Source organism: Plecotus auritus, assembly GCF_963455305.1.
Source record: "Plecotus auritus genome assembly, chromosome: 3".
Classification (NCBI taxonomy): Eukaryota; Metazoa; Chordata; class Mammalia; order Chiroptera; family Vespertilionidae; genus Plecotus; species Plecotus auritus.
In genome coordinates this window covers 147,611,397-147,628,058 of record NC_137772.1, presented here as the reverse complement: position 1 = coordinate 147,628,058, position 16,662 = coordinate 147,611,397, and the positions used below count along the sequence as shown (strand labels likewise).

General features: G+C 39.1%; 1 protein-coding gene across 24 annotated transcripts in view; it reads right to left on the bottom strand.

Moving 5' to 3' along the window:
• Positions 1 to 16,662, bottom strand: part of PPFIA2 (PTPRF interacting protein alpha 2) — a 492,483-nt gene that overhangs the window by 128,962 nt on the left and 346,859 nt on the right. For 23 of the 24 annotated variants that reach the window (XM_080661577.1, XM_080661567.1, XM_080661586.1 and 20 more), the window contains one exon: positions 4,722 to 4,838. In XM_080661577.1, coding sequence (XP_080517703.1) covers positions 4,722 to 4,838 — 117 coding nt within the window. Of the gene's footprint in view, positions 1 to 4,721; positions 4,839 to 9,331; positions 9,447 to 16,662 lie in introns of those variants that run through there. The other variant, XM_080661581.1, reaches the window with a different exon arrangement.

Below are 16,662 nucleotides of genomic sequence, written 5' to 3'. Positions count from 1 at the left end.
GTGATATAAATAAATCTTTTGGAGAGCTTTCTTGAATCATCTCAGGTGTCATATAAACTAAAACACAGTTTACTTTTAAATTTAAAAAATATGTACACATGACATATTTTAGCTTCACTTGGAGGATAGGGGTATGATATATTAAACAATATTAGTATATCATTATTCCAAAGCATTTAGAAATTATCCTTCTGCCCAGCTAGCATGGCTCAGTGGTTGAGCGTCAACCTATGAACCAGGAGGTTAAGATTTGATTCCCGGTCAGGGCACATGCCTGGGTTGTGGGCTTGTGCAGGAGATAGCCAATCAATGATTCTCTCTCATCATTGAAGTTTTTATATCTTTCTCTCTCTCTCTTCTCTGAAATCAATAAAAATATTAAAAAATAAAATAATTTTTAAAAAGATTGAGTGACTTTATTTCTGGGTTCTCTACAGCCCAAGTGTCCATCAGTAGAAGAATGGATAATATAGCTATGGTATATATACATAATGGAATACTACTTGGCCATAAAAAGGAAGAAAATTTTATCCTTTGCAACAGCATGGATGGACTTGTAAAACATTACACTAAGTGAAATAAGCCAGTCAAAGAAAGACAAGTACTGTATGGTTTCATGCATATGTGGAATTTAATGAACAAACTGGTCTGCCTAGCAAAATTGAGACAGACTCACAGATAGAGAGCAGGCAGACAGTTCTGTTTGGGGCAGGGGGGATTGTTAGGGAGTGTGGAGGGTTTGAGCAAAAAAGAAAAAAAAAGAGAGAGAGGACTCATGGAAATAGGCAACACTATGGTGATTATGGGTGGGGGGAAAGAGGAGGATTTGAAAGAGGGCATAGAAGTGATAATTGGTAATGGAAAAAATGAAATAAGAACTAATGGACAAGAACAACGGTATGGTGAGTGCAGGGGGCTTGGAGGTGGATGGGAGTATAGGTGGGATAAATAGTGATGGAAAAAATAAATAAAGAGGGGGAAAAAGAGTGGGTGAGAAGCAATGTCACAGAATTTCTCCACACTGGTTGAAATGCCTTCACAAAAAACTGGAAGGCAAAGAAAGTTAAAGACAGGTATTCAGAATCTTCCATATATACTCCTCTACCTATGGAGTCCATAAGACAAACATCAGTTATACATAGGTCCTCGTCCTATTTCTGTAATTTCTGAAACTTAATCTGACATGAATTCTTATATTCTATAATGCTTGGATATTTAGGATTTATATCTTAAACGATATTTGAAAAAAAATACTTGTATGAGTAACCCTCCCCTTCAGAAGTACTAGAAGAATTCTTCAGCATCAAATAGTTTTATTTTAGTAGACAAGAGGTCAAGGTTTTATGCCTTTGAAAGGCATCTTTCTTTAATTCTAGTCCGGATGATTGTAAATTAGCAGTGTTATAGAAGACAATATTTTATAGACTTCTAAAACAAAGACTAGATGACTATAAAGTCCATTTTTATATCCAAATGAGTGTGATTCTATTATTCTCTGAGGAAAGAGATAGCACTGTATTACTGATGACATAATTAAAATAAAACAGCAATAAAATAAAATACATATAAAATATAGTATTCATAAAATAAAATTAAACAGTAATAGAAAATTACATGTTAGTTTTCTAAATTTAGTTCCATGTACAAATGCCTTATTCTGAAGATCTTGGTGATTTATTTAGTGAGTTAGTGTCAGTTCATTTATCTGAAGGAAAGAGAGATAATATTATTCAGATTTGAGATACAGCTTATAAAATCTAGCTGTCAGTTTATTTTAATATTTATTTTAATATCTATAAAATACATGGGTAAAGCTTAAAATAATGAAACCTTAAATAAGGGCTGTTTGCTTCATAGCCACAAGACTTGGTGGTTGTTCTCAGAAATCAGTCTGGTTTATTTGGCTTCCTTTGCTTTTTTACCCGAATTTGGAAACATAAGAAGTCCTTCCATTTATTTCAACTGGGTAAGTGAGGAAGTGCTCAATTTATTTTCTAGTAAAAAGTCTGGTGCTATTTGTTTTGTGGCTTCTTAATCTCTATGTTTTAAAACCTCTTGACATTTACAATGGCACCAATTTATCTACCTGATTCCTGTGATCTTGATGATTAAAGAGTTCCACCCAAAGACAAAACTTATTGAAGACAAATGTCAGGAGATTGCCTGAGCCTCATGCACAGGATGTGCACATTTACCTGACTCCAGACCTACCGGCAATGAACCTTCTTCCTCTTGCGCTGGATACAAGTGGTTCAGCACAGAAAAGGGCCAAACAGACTGCTGGTTTCCTTGGCCTGGGTCTAAGCCCCACCCAATGGAGAAACACTCCCTTCCAAAAAAGCAGTAAAAATCCCATGACTTTAGATATTCTTTTATGCAATTTATCATTTATAGGAGTATTGCCAAGGTCTTCCCAAACAAACAGAAAATACTAAGTAAAATAAGAAATTACCAAACGTTTTTGTAGTGATAAATCACAGATTTTTGACAACTGTACATAATACCAGTTACAAATCAAAATTATTGTTCTTGTTCTTTAAAAAGTCCTGGGTATATAATCCTAATATATAAAGAGCCAGGGTCCATAACATCCAAAACGACCGAAAGGACGACTGAACGCCAGGCTGCGTGGGCAGCAGGCTCCGGTGGGCGGGGACTGGCGAGTGGGCTGAACTGCTGACCTCCTGGTCTCTCCTGGGTCGCGGGCCCTGTGGTGACCCAGCATTGACTGCCGCCGCCAAGGCAGGTGTGATGCGATTGGTCGGGGGGCTACGCCATTACCCCACAATTGCCCTGCAGAGGGAGGCCCAGGCCACCAGCTGGGGGCTCCACGATCGCCTCAAAGAGGGAGGCCCGGGCTACCCAGCTGGCGGCGGTGGGTGGGACCACCCTCTGCAGGGCAATCAATCACAGCAGACTGTGTGAAGGCTCAGGCCAGGCTGAAGGAACCCACCCCCTGCCTGAGTGCATGAATTTCGTGCACTGGGCCTCTTGTTATATATAACTAGAAGCCCAGTGCACGAAATTTGTGCACGGGGGTATGTGTCCCTCAGACCAGCCTGCACCCTCCCCAATCTGGGACCCCTCGAGGGATGTCCGACTGCCCGTTTAGGCCTGATCCTACCTGAATTGGGCCTAAACGGGCAGTTGGACATCCTTCTCACAATCCAGGACTGCTGGCTCCCAACTGCTCACCTGCCTGACTTCCTGATTGCCCCTAACTGCTTCTGCCTGCCAGCCTGATCACCCCCTAACCAGTCCCCTGCCAGCCTGATTGATACCTAACTGCTCCCTGCCAGCCTGTTTGACCCTAACTGCTCTCCCCTGCAGGCCTGGGTCCCCCCCCAACTGCCCTTCCCTGCAGGCCCGGTCGCCCCCAACTTCCTCCTCTACCGGCCTGGTCACCCCTAACTGCCCTACCCTGCAGGCTTGATTGCCCCCAACTGCCCTCCCTTGCAGGCCTGGACCCTCCCAACTGCCCTCCTCTGCTGGCCATCTGTGTCCACATGGGACAGTCATCTTTGACCACATGGGCGCAGCCATCTTGTGTGTTGGAGTGATGGTCAATTTGCATATTACTCTTTTATTAGATAGGATAGAGTCCTGGTGCACAGGTGGGGGTCAGCTGGTTTGCCCTGAAGGGTGTCCCGGATCAGGGTGGGGGTTTCCTTGGGGCATGGGGCAGCCTGGGTGAGGGGCCTGTGATGGTTTGCAGGCTGGCCATGCCAAGCGGAGGCCCTGGTATCTAGGATTTATTCATCTTCTATATTTGAAACTTTGTAGCCTTGAGCGGAGCCAAGCCTTCTGGTTGCTCTGTGGTGGCATCCATTTTTGTTGGGATTTATTTATCTTCTATAATTGAAACTTTGTAGCTTTGAGCAGAGGCCAAGGCAGGCCAGGGCTGCTGAAGCTTGGCTTCCTCCATCACCGGGAGCAACTCAAGCCTCCTGCTCTCTCCAGCTCTGTGGCTGCTGCCATTATTGTTGGGATTTATTTATCTTCTATAATTGAAACTTTGTAGCCTTGAGTGCAGGCCTCAGCCGGCCAGGGCAGGTGGGAAGCTTGGCTTCCTCCATTGCTAGGGAAACCCAAGCCTCCTGCTCTCTCTGTGGCCGTAGCCATCTTGGTTGGGTTAACTTGCATACTTGCTCCTGATTGGCTGGTGGGCGTGGCTGGTGGGTGTAGCGGAGGTACGGTCAATTTGCACATTACTCTTTTATTAGATAGGATTGAATTATTTTTAAGAGAATCAAATTAATAGTAAGTAATGAGAAATTCATATATGTATACGCATAAATACACATATTTTTGAAAAATCCTCATTCAAGGATATGTTTATTGTCTTTTAGAGAGACAAAGGAGAGAGAGGGAGAAACATTGATGTGAGAGAGAAATACCAATCCATTGATAAGTTGCCTCCTGTACACTCCCCCATACAGGACTGAAGCTGAAACCTGGGTATGTGCCTTGACCAGGAATTGAACCAACCACCTTTTGGTATACTGGACGATGCTCCAACCAAGTGAGCTACACTGCCAGGGCATAAACACATACATATTTTTAAGAGAATCAAATTGAGAACAATAAATGAAAAGGAATCATCATGAACTTTTGACAAACAAATCAAAATATAATAATTATTACATGGATTTTATATTCCTGTCAAATGATGTATAGCAAGTAAGCATTTCCATATAGGAGCATGTTATTATGGGTCATACCTTTTCATGAACTTTCTGGCCAGGTTCCATCCCTTCAAGATGTTCTGACTCCGTGGATCCCTCACTTGATGCCATTTTCCTTTGTATATGAACATTTTGTTCACGCAAGGCAACAATCTGTAAAATAAAAAGACAAGCTTTTAAAATCTAAAGTAGAACATAAAGTATAAAAAATTTGAATTTACTTGAATGTGATTAAGAGCTAATGAACACAAACAATCAGAAAATAAACATTGTTTTACTCATTATTTCAAAAATATTTTCAAAAATTGATCAGCATTTTGAATAACATTTGTAATATTTATAGGAATGTGAAAATTTTCTTTAAAAATTTTCTACTTGGAAAATGTATCTATCAGGTTGGAAATGTACCTAATTAAAAGTATGATCCATGTGTTGTTAAATCAGAAATTACCTTCAAAATTAATTTATGAAATATGATAAAATTTGCATTGGTCTATATTTTTAAAGCATACAAAAAAGACAAATAAAAAGATTGAAAGCTGAAGGCCAATTTTTAGCACATTTACCCTAAGAAATAATGTATCTGCAATTTAAAAGCTAACAAACACATAAGCTGGACTTAAATACTTGTAGCACTATCATAAGTACTTAGAATTAAATTGGTCTCACTGTCTTATTTTAATGACCATTGTCTTAGCACAGCTAGTCCAAATATAGTAGTTAATTAAAGAAAATTATCACCCAATAATCATCAAGTAAACAAAAGACATAAATTAGTTGGGTGTTTGCACTGCTACCTGCCACTGCTTCAGTGCCCAGATGGACCGTGATGTGTTCACAAGACCAAGTGAACTTGCACATGTGCTCCAGCACTTGAACATATGGCATGTCATTTTCTAGGGGCACATCACCACACCATGAAGAACAACGATGTAAATGCCGTTTCTTGAAGTACTGCAATCACTGAATGATTAGCCCCCTTGCTCCCATTCTTGCTCATCTACAATCTATCTTTCACAAAGCAGCCAGTTTCTTCTTTTAAATTTACATTAATATTGTGTCATTTCTCAGCTTTCTAAAGAACCTCAATGTCTTCCCAACTTATTGAATCTGCATTGAAACTACTTAACAAGGTCTCTAACTTCCTACATGATCCCTTTGGCCACAATTACCTCCTTTCTGTCCCTTAAATGTACCAGACTCTTCCTTACCCAGAACTGAGAAACATGATCTTCCTGCCTGAACATCCATCCTTCCCCAGCTCAGACCAGCCCGTACAATCCCAGCCTTCCCAACTCAGCTGACACACCATCCCTCAGAGAAAACACACCTTGATGTCAAACACTTATTACAATCTCCCTGCTTATTTTTGTGGGTGTTTCACTCATTAAAATATAATATTTTATTCCCTATTTACTCACTTTGCTTGTTTATTTAGCTAACAGAAGAACTAATAATATCTCATGAGAAAATAATTTTCAAAGGAATGTCTTATTGGAAACATTTTCATATGAAGCAGCAATCATATTATTATGTGCATAGTATTCAATAAAAATGTGTTCAGTTACATAATGAATGAATATGGAAAAACAATGAGTGTAAAACTAACTCATCTGGAAATAACAAAAGATAAAGATGTAAAGTGTTTGAGAACTCCTTCAGAGACATCCTTTTGTGTTAGTTAGTGTAGAAATGGATTAAATAAAAGGAAAACCAAAATGAATTAGCCCTGCACATATCATTCTTATATAGGCAAGTTGTGCATGCATTTTCAGTCCCCTGAAGGCCCATGGAAATGGAGTCAGGAGACATTTCCACAATCATTTTAGCTTATCAACCATGACTTACTTGTCAAGTGTTCATTGACATTTGTTTCTAAATGCCCACCATCCCTTCACATTCCTTTTGGTAACAACATCTCACGTTTTCATTGGAGAATTTCCGGATTTCCCTTTCAACTCTAATCCTAGAGGGACTGTCACTCAAGGGGTCAGAGCTGATGGCAAATAGCTGGGCACATGATCCAAGTCAGGGCAATTAGCATGTTCCTTGAGATGCTTCTGGCAGAGGTATGGGGGGAGATTCTCTCTGCTATGGAAGAGAAGCTGGTAGGAGATGATAGGGTGCTGTTTGCCATTATTGTAGTTCTGCCTTGTGGAGAAAGCAGGGGGCTGAGATGGAGTCCTGATGAATTTCTCTGTTCCTGATTCTAGCTTTTTTCTTTTTTTTTTTTTTTTTACTTCTTTTGCCATTTTTTTTTAAATCATCTGTGGTTTCTCCTGACTTCTTTTTAAATTTTATTTTTCAATTACAGTTTACATTCGATATTATTTTGTATTAGTTTCAGGCATGCATCCAGTGTAGTGGTTAGATAATCGTATGCTTTATAAAGTGTTCCCCCTGATATTTCCAGTACCCACCTGGCACCATACATTGTTATTACAATAGTATTGACTATATTTGTCTGTACCTCTGGCATTTCAGCAATAAAAGCCAAAAATTTCCCCTTTGTGTTCAAACTAGTTTGGATAGTTTTCTGTCACTTGCAACTAAAAGTGTCCTTGCTATGTACCTTTGTTGCAAGCTTGATCCCCTACCCCAGACCAGGGTGAGTTCCGAAGGCCACCAATTGATGTATCTCTCTCAAATCGATGTTCCTCTCTCTCTCTCTCTCTCTCTCTCTCTCTCTCTCTCTCTCTCTTTCTTTTTCTCTCTCTCCTCCACATCCACCTCCCTCCTCTCTACTCTTTCTAAAAATATCAATGGAAAAAATATCCTTGGATGAGGACTAAAATAATAATAATAATAATAATAATAATAATAATAATAATAGTGTCCTGCAAATATAGCAGGGAACATGGAAGGCAACACAGCATATGGAATTGCTAAGAGGAGATTTTGTAAAATTACTAATAAAATTACTAATAAAGATTACTAATAATTACCAGGCACAATGGGAGAAACTTTTTATTTTTTTTTATTTTTATTTTTTAAATATATTTTATTGATTTTTTACAGAGAGGAAGGAAGAGGGATAGATAGTCAGAAACATCGATGAGAGAGAAACATCGATCAGCTGCCTCCTGCACACCTCCCACTGGGGATGTGCCCGCAACCAAGTTACATGCCCTTGACCGGAATCCAACCTGGGACCCCTCAGTCCGCAGGCTGATGCTCTGTCCACTGAGCCAAACCGGTTTTGGCGAAACTTTTTCTTATATAAGAGCTCTATGTGTTCCTAGTACTACAGGTTCACTATTTCTGTGCAAAAAGTATCTGGAGGAAGATGGAATTAGGACAGGAGACTAAAAAAACGAAAGCAGTTCAACTAAAGCTCTGGCCTCTGCATGCTTCTATCTTTCTGGAATTCTGCTTGAGAAGCTCTGACCCCAATACAATGGACTTTTGGTGGTTTTTCAAGTCTGAAAAACTCCCTAGCTCTCATTCCTTGTTTCTACCAAACTCCCTCTGGGATTCTACCATGTCTTCCAACAGATGCTCTCCTATCCCCTTGTCTTTGAACAACTTTTTTCCCTGCCAACCTGGAGTGATTCATTCACTTCACAAATTTTCATTGAGCCCGGGCATTGGGGAAAAACAAACCAAGAGGAAAGAAGAAATTCTTGCCTTAACAAAACTTTAATTCTTGTCAGAGGAGAGAAACTATAAACAAAAATAAGTAGCATACATTTTTAAATGGTGATAATTGCAAACTGTAAATGAAAGCATGGGAGAGGTGCTGTAAGGTGCAGCTTCACTAGGAATTGGGTGCTTTCTGGGTGTAGACCTGAGGACATGGGACAAAGACAGCAATGTGGATATCATAGAGAAGAGCTCTCCAGGCAGAGAGGGTGGGGAAGATGTAAATCCTTATTGAAAACAGAGTTTGAGATTCATGCAAATGTTTCAGTGAGTTCTTCAAATGATGTAAAATGTCCTATTCAAAAGGAAACTAAACACCAGTGAAAACTGATGCTTTAGAACTTGAGGTTATTAAGGAAATATACAGAAACGTGTGATTCTTTAAATAAAGTGATTTTGGAGAAAATACAATTTATATTCCTGAATTTTGAAATTTCTCAAGAGTTTAAGATGTATTAATCCCTTTATTCAACAAATACTCATTAATCACTGTTCTAAGTATCAGACACCACTGGGAAAAAGGCAGATCAAGCAATGAGATTGCATTCTAGCAAAACAAAACAAAACAACAACAAAAAAAGAAAAGAAAAGAAAAAGAAAAAATGCAGTAAGATAACAAAATAGCAATAAGTTGTTAAGCTCTTAAAATGTGCTTGAGATTGTGCTAAACACATTATAGAAATTTGCATCTTTAAAACAACTGTTTACCTGCACTATGCTTTCTAACGAAGTTTGAGATTTCTTCAAAGCAGACTTTGAGACAAGTAATAATGTGCATGTAGTTTATTTATCCTTAAATAATCTTGAAAGGCCTTGATTGAGTCCTGGCCTCTTTAGGTGTAACTGGCTATATGACCTTGTACACATTACTTAAACTCAAGTTCATGCTCCTCTGCTATAAAATGAGGAATAATAATACCTTTTAATGTTTGTACTGTAAAGTACTTAGGCAACTTTGGTGTACATTAAGACTTTATTACATAATAACAAAGACCTCCATTCACCTCTTCAACTTTATCTTCCTATCCACACTTTGTGTTCTGGCTTATTGAAGGTATTGCTTTCACACACATAGAAAATGCCATCTTGACTGAGTTTTTATTCACTTGGATTATCCTTTGTGAGATGATAGAAAAAAAATATGTATATAAAAATAAAAGAGTAACATGCAAATTGACCATACCTCTACTACACCCACCAGCCACGCCCACCAGCCAATCAGGAGCGAGTATGCAAATTAACCCAACCAAGGTGGCTGTGGCCACGGAGCAAACAGGAGGCTTGGGTTTCCCCAGTAATGGAGGAAGCCAAGCTTTCTGCATACCCTGGCCGGCCTAGGCCTCCATTCAAGGCTACAAAGTTTCAATTATAGAAGATAAATAAATCCCAGATACCAGGGCCTCTGCTTGGGTTGCTGGGGGGCATGGCCTGCCTGCAAACCACCACAGGCCCCTGACCCAGGCCACCCCATATCCCAAGGGAACCCCCACCCTGATCCGGGACACCCTTCAGGGCAAACCAGCTGGCCCCCACTCAGGCACCAGGCCTCCATCCTATCTAATAAAAGAGTAATATGCAAATTGACCATCACTCCAACACACAAGATGGCTGCCCCCATGTGGTCAAAGATGGATGCCCCCATGTGGACACAAGATGGCCACCACAAGATGGCCAGCAGGGAAGGGCAGTTGGGAGGGACCAGGCCTACAAGGGAGGGCAGTTGGGGGTGACCAGGCTGGCAGAGGAGGGAAGTTGGGGGCGACTGGGCCTGCAGGGAAGGGCAGTTGGGGGGACCCAGGCCTGCAGGTGAGAGCAGTTGGGGGGGACCAGGCCTGCAGGGGAGGGCAGTTAGGGGTGACCAGGCCTACAGGGCAGGGCAGTTAGGGGTGACCAGGCCTGCAGGGGAGGGCAGTTAGGGGCAAACAGGCTGGCAGAAGAGCAGTTAGGCATCAATCAGGCTGACAGGGGAGTGGTTAGGGGGTGATCAGGCTGGCAGGAAGAAGCAGTTAGGGGCAATCAGGAAGGCATGCAGGCGAGCAGTTGGGAGCCAGCAGTCCTGGATTGTGAGAGGGATGTCCGACTGCCCATTTAGGCCCGAACCTACCGGGATCGGGCCAAAACGGGCAGTCGGACATCCCTCGAGGGGTCCCAGATTGGAGAGGGTGCAGGCTGGGCCGAGGGACACACACCCCCATGCAAGAATTTCATGCACCGGGCCTCTAGTATAAATATATATGTCTCTGTCTTTAATACCTGGCATAAAATTCCTAAAACCCTTGTAAATTCCTCTGTGATAAGAGCAGTCGGAGCATCTTTTGTTCTACTGAGGTGACTCTGGATGTACTTCTGGATGGAGGCTGGTCACCAGAAGACCTAAGCTATGATTGGAAGCTTGGCATTTTCAGTCCCATCTCCCATTCTCCAGAGAGGGGAGAGGGACTGGAAATGGAGTTGTTTGATCATGCCTATATAATGACGCCTCCTTAAAAATCCCTGAAGTGCAGGTGTCAGGGAACTTTCAGATTGGTGATGAATCCATGTACTGGGAGGGTGATGCACCCCAATTTCACAGGGACAGAAGCTCTTGCACTCAGGATGCTTCCAGATATCTTCATCTGGTTGTTCATCTGTATCCTTTAGCATACCCTTTAATAATGTGTAAACATAAGTTGAAGCTGTTTTCCTGAGTTCTGTGAGCTGCTCTAACATATTCATCAAACCCAAGGAGGTTGAAAGAACCTCTGATTTAAAGCCAATTAGTCAGAGGCACAGGTGATAATTTGCACTTGCCATTGGCATCTAAAATGTGATGGGAGTAATGTTATGGGACTGAGCCCTGTGAGATCTGACACTATCTCCAAGTGAAGAGTGTGAGAATTGAGTTCAATAGTAGTTGCCTCAATAGAATTGCTTGGTGGAGGACAAACTCCCATGTACCTGGTATCAGAAGTATTGTGGATGTGGTAGTAGTGCGAGAGTAAAGGAGAAATATAGGAGGTAGACTGAGGTTTTCTCTACATACTCTTCCTCTTTTTAACTGCCTTTTAGTCATCTTTTAGTTCTTAGCTTATATGACACTCACTTTGGAATGGGTTCTGAGACCATTCTACCTTCCAGGGATTTAAGTTATGTAATCCCTTAGTATTCTCCAGTGACTCATGTCATCCAAACGTCACTCTTATCACAGTTGGCTGTTAGTTTTCTGACTGCCCATCTTGGCACTGAGTGCCTTGAGACCAGAAGCTATATCTGATTATTTATTCCCAGTTCTTAGAGTAATGGCTGACAAATAGAAGGCACTCTAGAAATGTTATGAAGTATTGAATGACAGCAAACCGTATGACTGAAAAAGAACTGTAGGGAATTGGATAAATTGAATGAAAAAGTAATCAAGTATTTATGCATGGAGAAAAAAATTAGTCATCCACATAGAAGACTATATAAACTTAAAGTATTTCCCAAAGTTTATATTACATGATTCAAGGTTAAAAGAGAGTCCTCAACATAGAAGAATTGATTGGGGGAAATTAAGAAAGAAAAGAACATAGCCTTGTAGGATCATGGCAAAGCAGCTTAATGAAAGTCAGAAAGAGATAGGATGGAAATATAAAGTAGTAGGCAATTTCATCATGTCTTAAAATCCTTACAAGTATATTGCAGTCTAGTTAATGTGTTTCAGGTGCATTGAACTACATGCTGTGTTTATACACATTAGATTTAGAGTTGATTGACAACAGATGGAAAAATGGAATTCCAAGGGTGTCTAGGAATTTATTTCTGTTAACATAATTCTTAAAGTAGGAAAGAAAATAAATGTAAATTAATTTAGTTTTTACTCCCCCTAACCCCCTCTTCTTCATTTTTGGAAATATTAATGTACATGACATTTTCTGAAGTTAAGGAAAAAAGAAAAATAAGAGATAGGAGTTTTGAAAATAAATTTGTAATTAAGAACTACTAGCAATAAGAATAGCTGCTATATCTTGAACATCTATGATGTGCCACATACATGCAAAGCAGTTTGAATGTAATATTTCATTTAATCCTCCCAATAACCTTATAAATTGGATATTATTGTTTTTATTTTACAAAGGAAGAAAATAGCATAGAGCAAATAAGCAATATACTTGAGGTCATAAGAAAAAGAAACTACATAGGCAGATCTCCAAACCAGGTCTGATACCTTCAAAATTTATGTTTATAAGCATTACTCTATAATGCTATTTAAAAAACATTAAAAAAAATTCACAGGATACACAATCCAAATATTTATCTAGTCCTGCTACTATTCTGTGGGCTGATAGCAGGGGAATTTACTTGCCCCGATTTGGCAAAATAATTTGGATACAGTTAGAAGATGTCTCCCATGATACCTAGGAATTAAAATCATACTGTTTACATTACTTATCATTTTAAATGATCAATCTATGTGTCACAGGCATTTCAATTTACCTTGAAAATTTCCTAGCTACTTTTAAAAATAAATCATATCTATGCCTCATGTTAATGCTCCAGGGATCTGCATTCTGAGGTCTTCAAGTTCATATTTGCCTTTACCTACTTAACAACGACTTCCAGACAGTGCCTGCATTTAATTAACAAAGATTATTTTCATCTATTTTTACCCCAATCTCAATTAACAATTTCAAGAGCGAGACTCACAGAAGTCTCACCACACCAACACATAATTTGCTTCTGCACACATAGTTATTTTAATTAAGCTGAATTCCATGCTTAGATTACACTGAGGTTGCAATATAAAAACAAAAACAAAAAAAAAGCAACTAGAAGAACAGAAGGGATTTACAATTTCCATTTAAGTAACTCTCTAGCCACAATAGTTTGGATTTGTGTACTTATATATTAATTGGGTAACTATAAAAATTGAGAAATAAGGCGCACTTTGGAAAGCAGGGGATATTCTTTGCTTTATGCCATCAAGGCTTAGGGATGCTTCACTAGGAATGCTCTACTCTGGAATCGGGGTGGGGGGGGGACCTGTAAAAGTCTTTTCCGACTCCTATCCTGGAGTGGTGGTGAGGACCACTTCCGGTTCAACTCAAGAGTTCAAATAAACTCTTAAAATTTTTATTATGCTTCTGTTTATCTTGTAACATGTCTCTCAGTGGGAAAAAATAGGACTTACTAAAGGTATGGATTATTATAAATGGCATCTTGGCATAGAATAGAGGCTGCCTTCATGATGTTCCCCACTGTCACTCCCCCAGGCCTCTAACCCTCTAACTTGACTTGGCCTTCACCTAAGGGCAGAACAGCTGACCGCAGTAATTATCTCGCCCCCTCAAAACAAACAAACAAACAAACAAACAAACAACAAAAAAACAGCAAGAATAAGGAGTCCAAGTTATTCCAAGAAGAGAGTTGGAATAACTTGGACTCCTTATTCTTGCTGTTTTTTGGGTCCAGAAATAATCAGTTCAGAGTAGCTCTGTGAATGAGTCCCTTTTTCAAAGTTTCAATAAATGTTTATTTTTTATGAAATATCTTAAGACAGGAATAAAAGTTTCTACTTTCATTGCTTTGTATAAGGAAGTATTAAAATGCTTTGAGAAAATGCTGATTATGAGATTAATAAGGTGAACTTATGTAATACTAATCATGTCTCTGTCATCTGCTTATTCAAGTGAGATTTATCCACTGTCAGGAATTTTTGGATATTTTAGAATGAAAGTTCCGCTTTCAAAATTCAAACATGCTACATTTCTATCAATAAATATTGTACTTTTTAAAAAAGTCACATTTAATTTAATCTCTCTTATCTGAGTATTAACCATGCCCTACCCTGCTTAGCCTCTGAGATCAGACAAGAAATTTGGTGCATTGGGGGGGGGGGGGGGGGGTTGAGGTGATGGGGAAATCAAGAGTTCTTGCTCAATTTATATCATTTCAGTTATGTGAGATGAATGAGTTCGAGGGATCTCCTATACAACATACTGGTAGTGCCTACAGTTAACAAAAAATAATAAGAACAAATCAACAAAAGAACACAACATTTTTTTGAGGTGAAGGATACGTTTAGTACTTTGATTGTGGTAATGTTATAATGAGTGTATGCACATGTCCAAACTACAAAAAAAAAAAGTGCATATTACATATGTGCAATGGTGTATATCAATTATATCTCAATATCACTTATAAAAAGAGATGGGCAAGCATATAAAATAATAAATAAAATTAATCTCTTTGAAGATGGAATATATTCCCCTTTCAGCACCATGAGATTTAACCTCCTCAGCCAGGCATGGCTAACACTATAAGTACACACTTTAGTTTTTTTGTGTGTTTTTTTCCCAGTCAGAGCTGAAGTGACAAAATTATAGGCTGTGTCTTAGAACAATTCTCTTTTGCTCTGCATGCTAAGGGGAAAGAGTCTTAAGGCGGGGGGAAAAGGATTTCAAAGTGCTTGAATTGTACTTGAGAAAATACAGAAGGCGGAAACAATATCCATTAGTCATTTTTGCATATAAAACAGCAAGCCAGGGCAAGAAAAAGAATTTACCCATTTAGTGCGTTCCTTAGAAATAACAAAAGCACAGTAAACCCATTATTCTGAACAATTCCTTTAAAAGTAATCCATTTGCTTGGGCATTAATGGAATTAATCATATGTTGTATTCTTTTGGGTGCATTTCAATTTTATTTTTATGTGATTTTTAAATGTGAACATATTAAAAAAATGTCAGCTTGTAAAGGGAACAGAACTTATGTGATCTTCATACTTTATTTTTATGGGTAAAGAAAATGAAGCTTACAGAAAATGAATGAATGATAAATCTCTTCCTGTCCCCAACAAATTTCCACGTCATCAGTCCCAATGTAGAACACACATTCCACCTCTTACATGCCAGTTCAGTCATCTTTAAAATGAGTCGGACAGTATCATGGCTAAAAACATCAGCATCAACATCAATAACAGTAATATTTACTCTCTGCTAAGCACAGTTTTAAGTATTTGGCATGTAAAAACTCATTTAAATCTCACAACAACCTCACAAGATAAGTTCTATTATTAGAATGGAGCTAATTGAGGCAGAGAGGATGGCAGGAAATAGCCCTGTAGTCACAGAGCTAGCAAATGGGAGAACCACTCCTGAGAAATAAAATCTCCCTGGCTGGAGATCACAGCTCTGGTCCGCTGTGTGTCTGCTCATTTCATTTCTTGCCCTCAAACTTCTTTTCTCAGCCAGGGCAGAATATATTCACAGCACCCAAATAAGTATTCTATATAGAATGAAGGTTTTATACTTGAAACTTTCACCCACTTGTCCACACTAACTCCTAACTACTCTTTACTGTTCTGAGAAAATGATGTATTCTTTTTCTCCTTCTTATTTCTCTTGTGATCCTTATCTCACTGCTTTGTAATCTCCTGTTTATGGGTTATATGCTCTATATTTATGTCTTATTTATGTCAAGGTTCTTATTAGCTGTTCAAAGTCACTTTCATCAAAATCACCGACAGTACTTGTTAAAAGTATGGAATCCACTTAATGAATCTGAATTTTAATATGCTTCCAGGTGACCCTTACACACCCCTTAGTCTGAGGACTAACACATGAATTCTTCAAGCGCAGTTTTTCTCATGTCCCGTTACTGGAGGCAGAGGCAGCAGCCCAGTGAAAGACTGCTGACGGCCTGTGACAGATTGGGCCTCTAGGGGTTACCTCTGTGATCATCCAGTAGAGGGGTGATCCGCTTCAGGCTCCTATTTTTGTCAAGCCTACACGCTAAAAATGGTTGCGCATTTTTGAACGGTTGAAAATAGTCAAAAGAAGGAGAATACTTTGTGACACATAAAAATTATAAGAAGTTTCGTTTTCAGTGTCCACAAATTCATTTTTATTGGAAAGTGGCCAGGCTCACTTTTCACATAATTGTCTATGATTGCTTTCGCTCTACAATGGTAGAGGAGTCTTGTTAGAGACCATATGGCCACTGAGCCTAAGATATTTATTAGCCCTTCAGAGAAGAGTTTTCAGATCCCTCGTGTAGTAGTTTATGTGCATCCCTAAAAAAAACCTGTTCTAATGAACCCAGTGAAAGTCAGAACTATAACTCTTACTCCTGATTTTTAGATTTATGCCCTCTTTTTCACTTGAACACATTATTTCTAATTTCATTTAAATCAGTAGAAACATTGGATAACTTATCTATGGAACTGAAATACTGAACTGAGTGAATGTATTTTTCATATATGATTTGGTATACTTGTGTCTGAAAAAGGAATATTTTGGATGACATGATGAATTAGTTAATCATATTATAAAAATAAGAACTAAGATAACACAAAAATATCAATATATATAAAAGCCTAA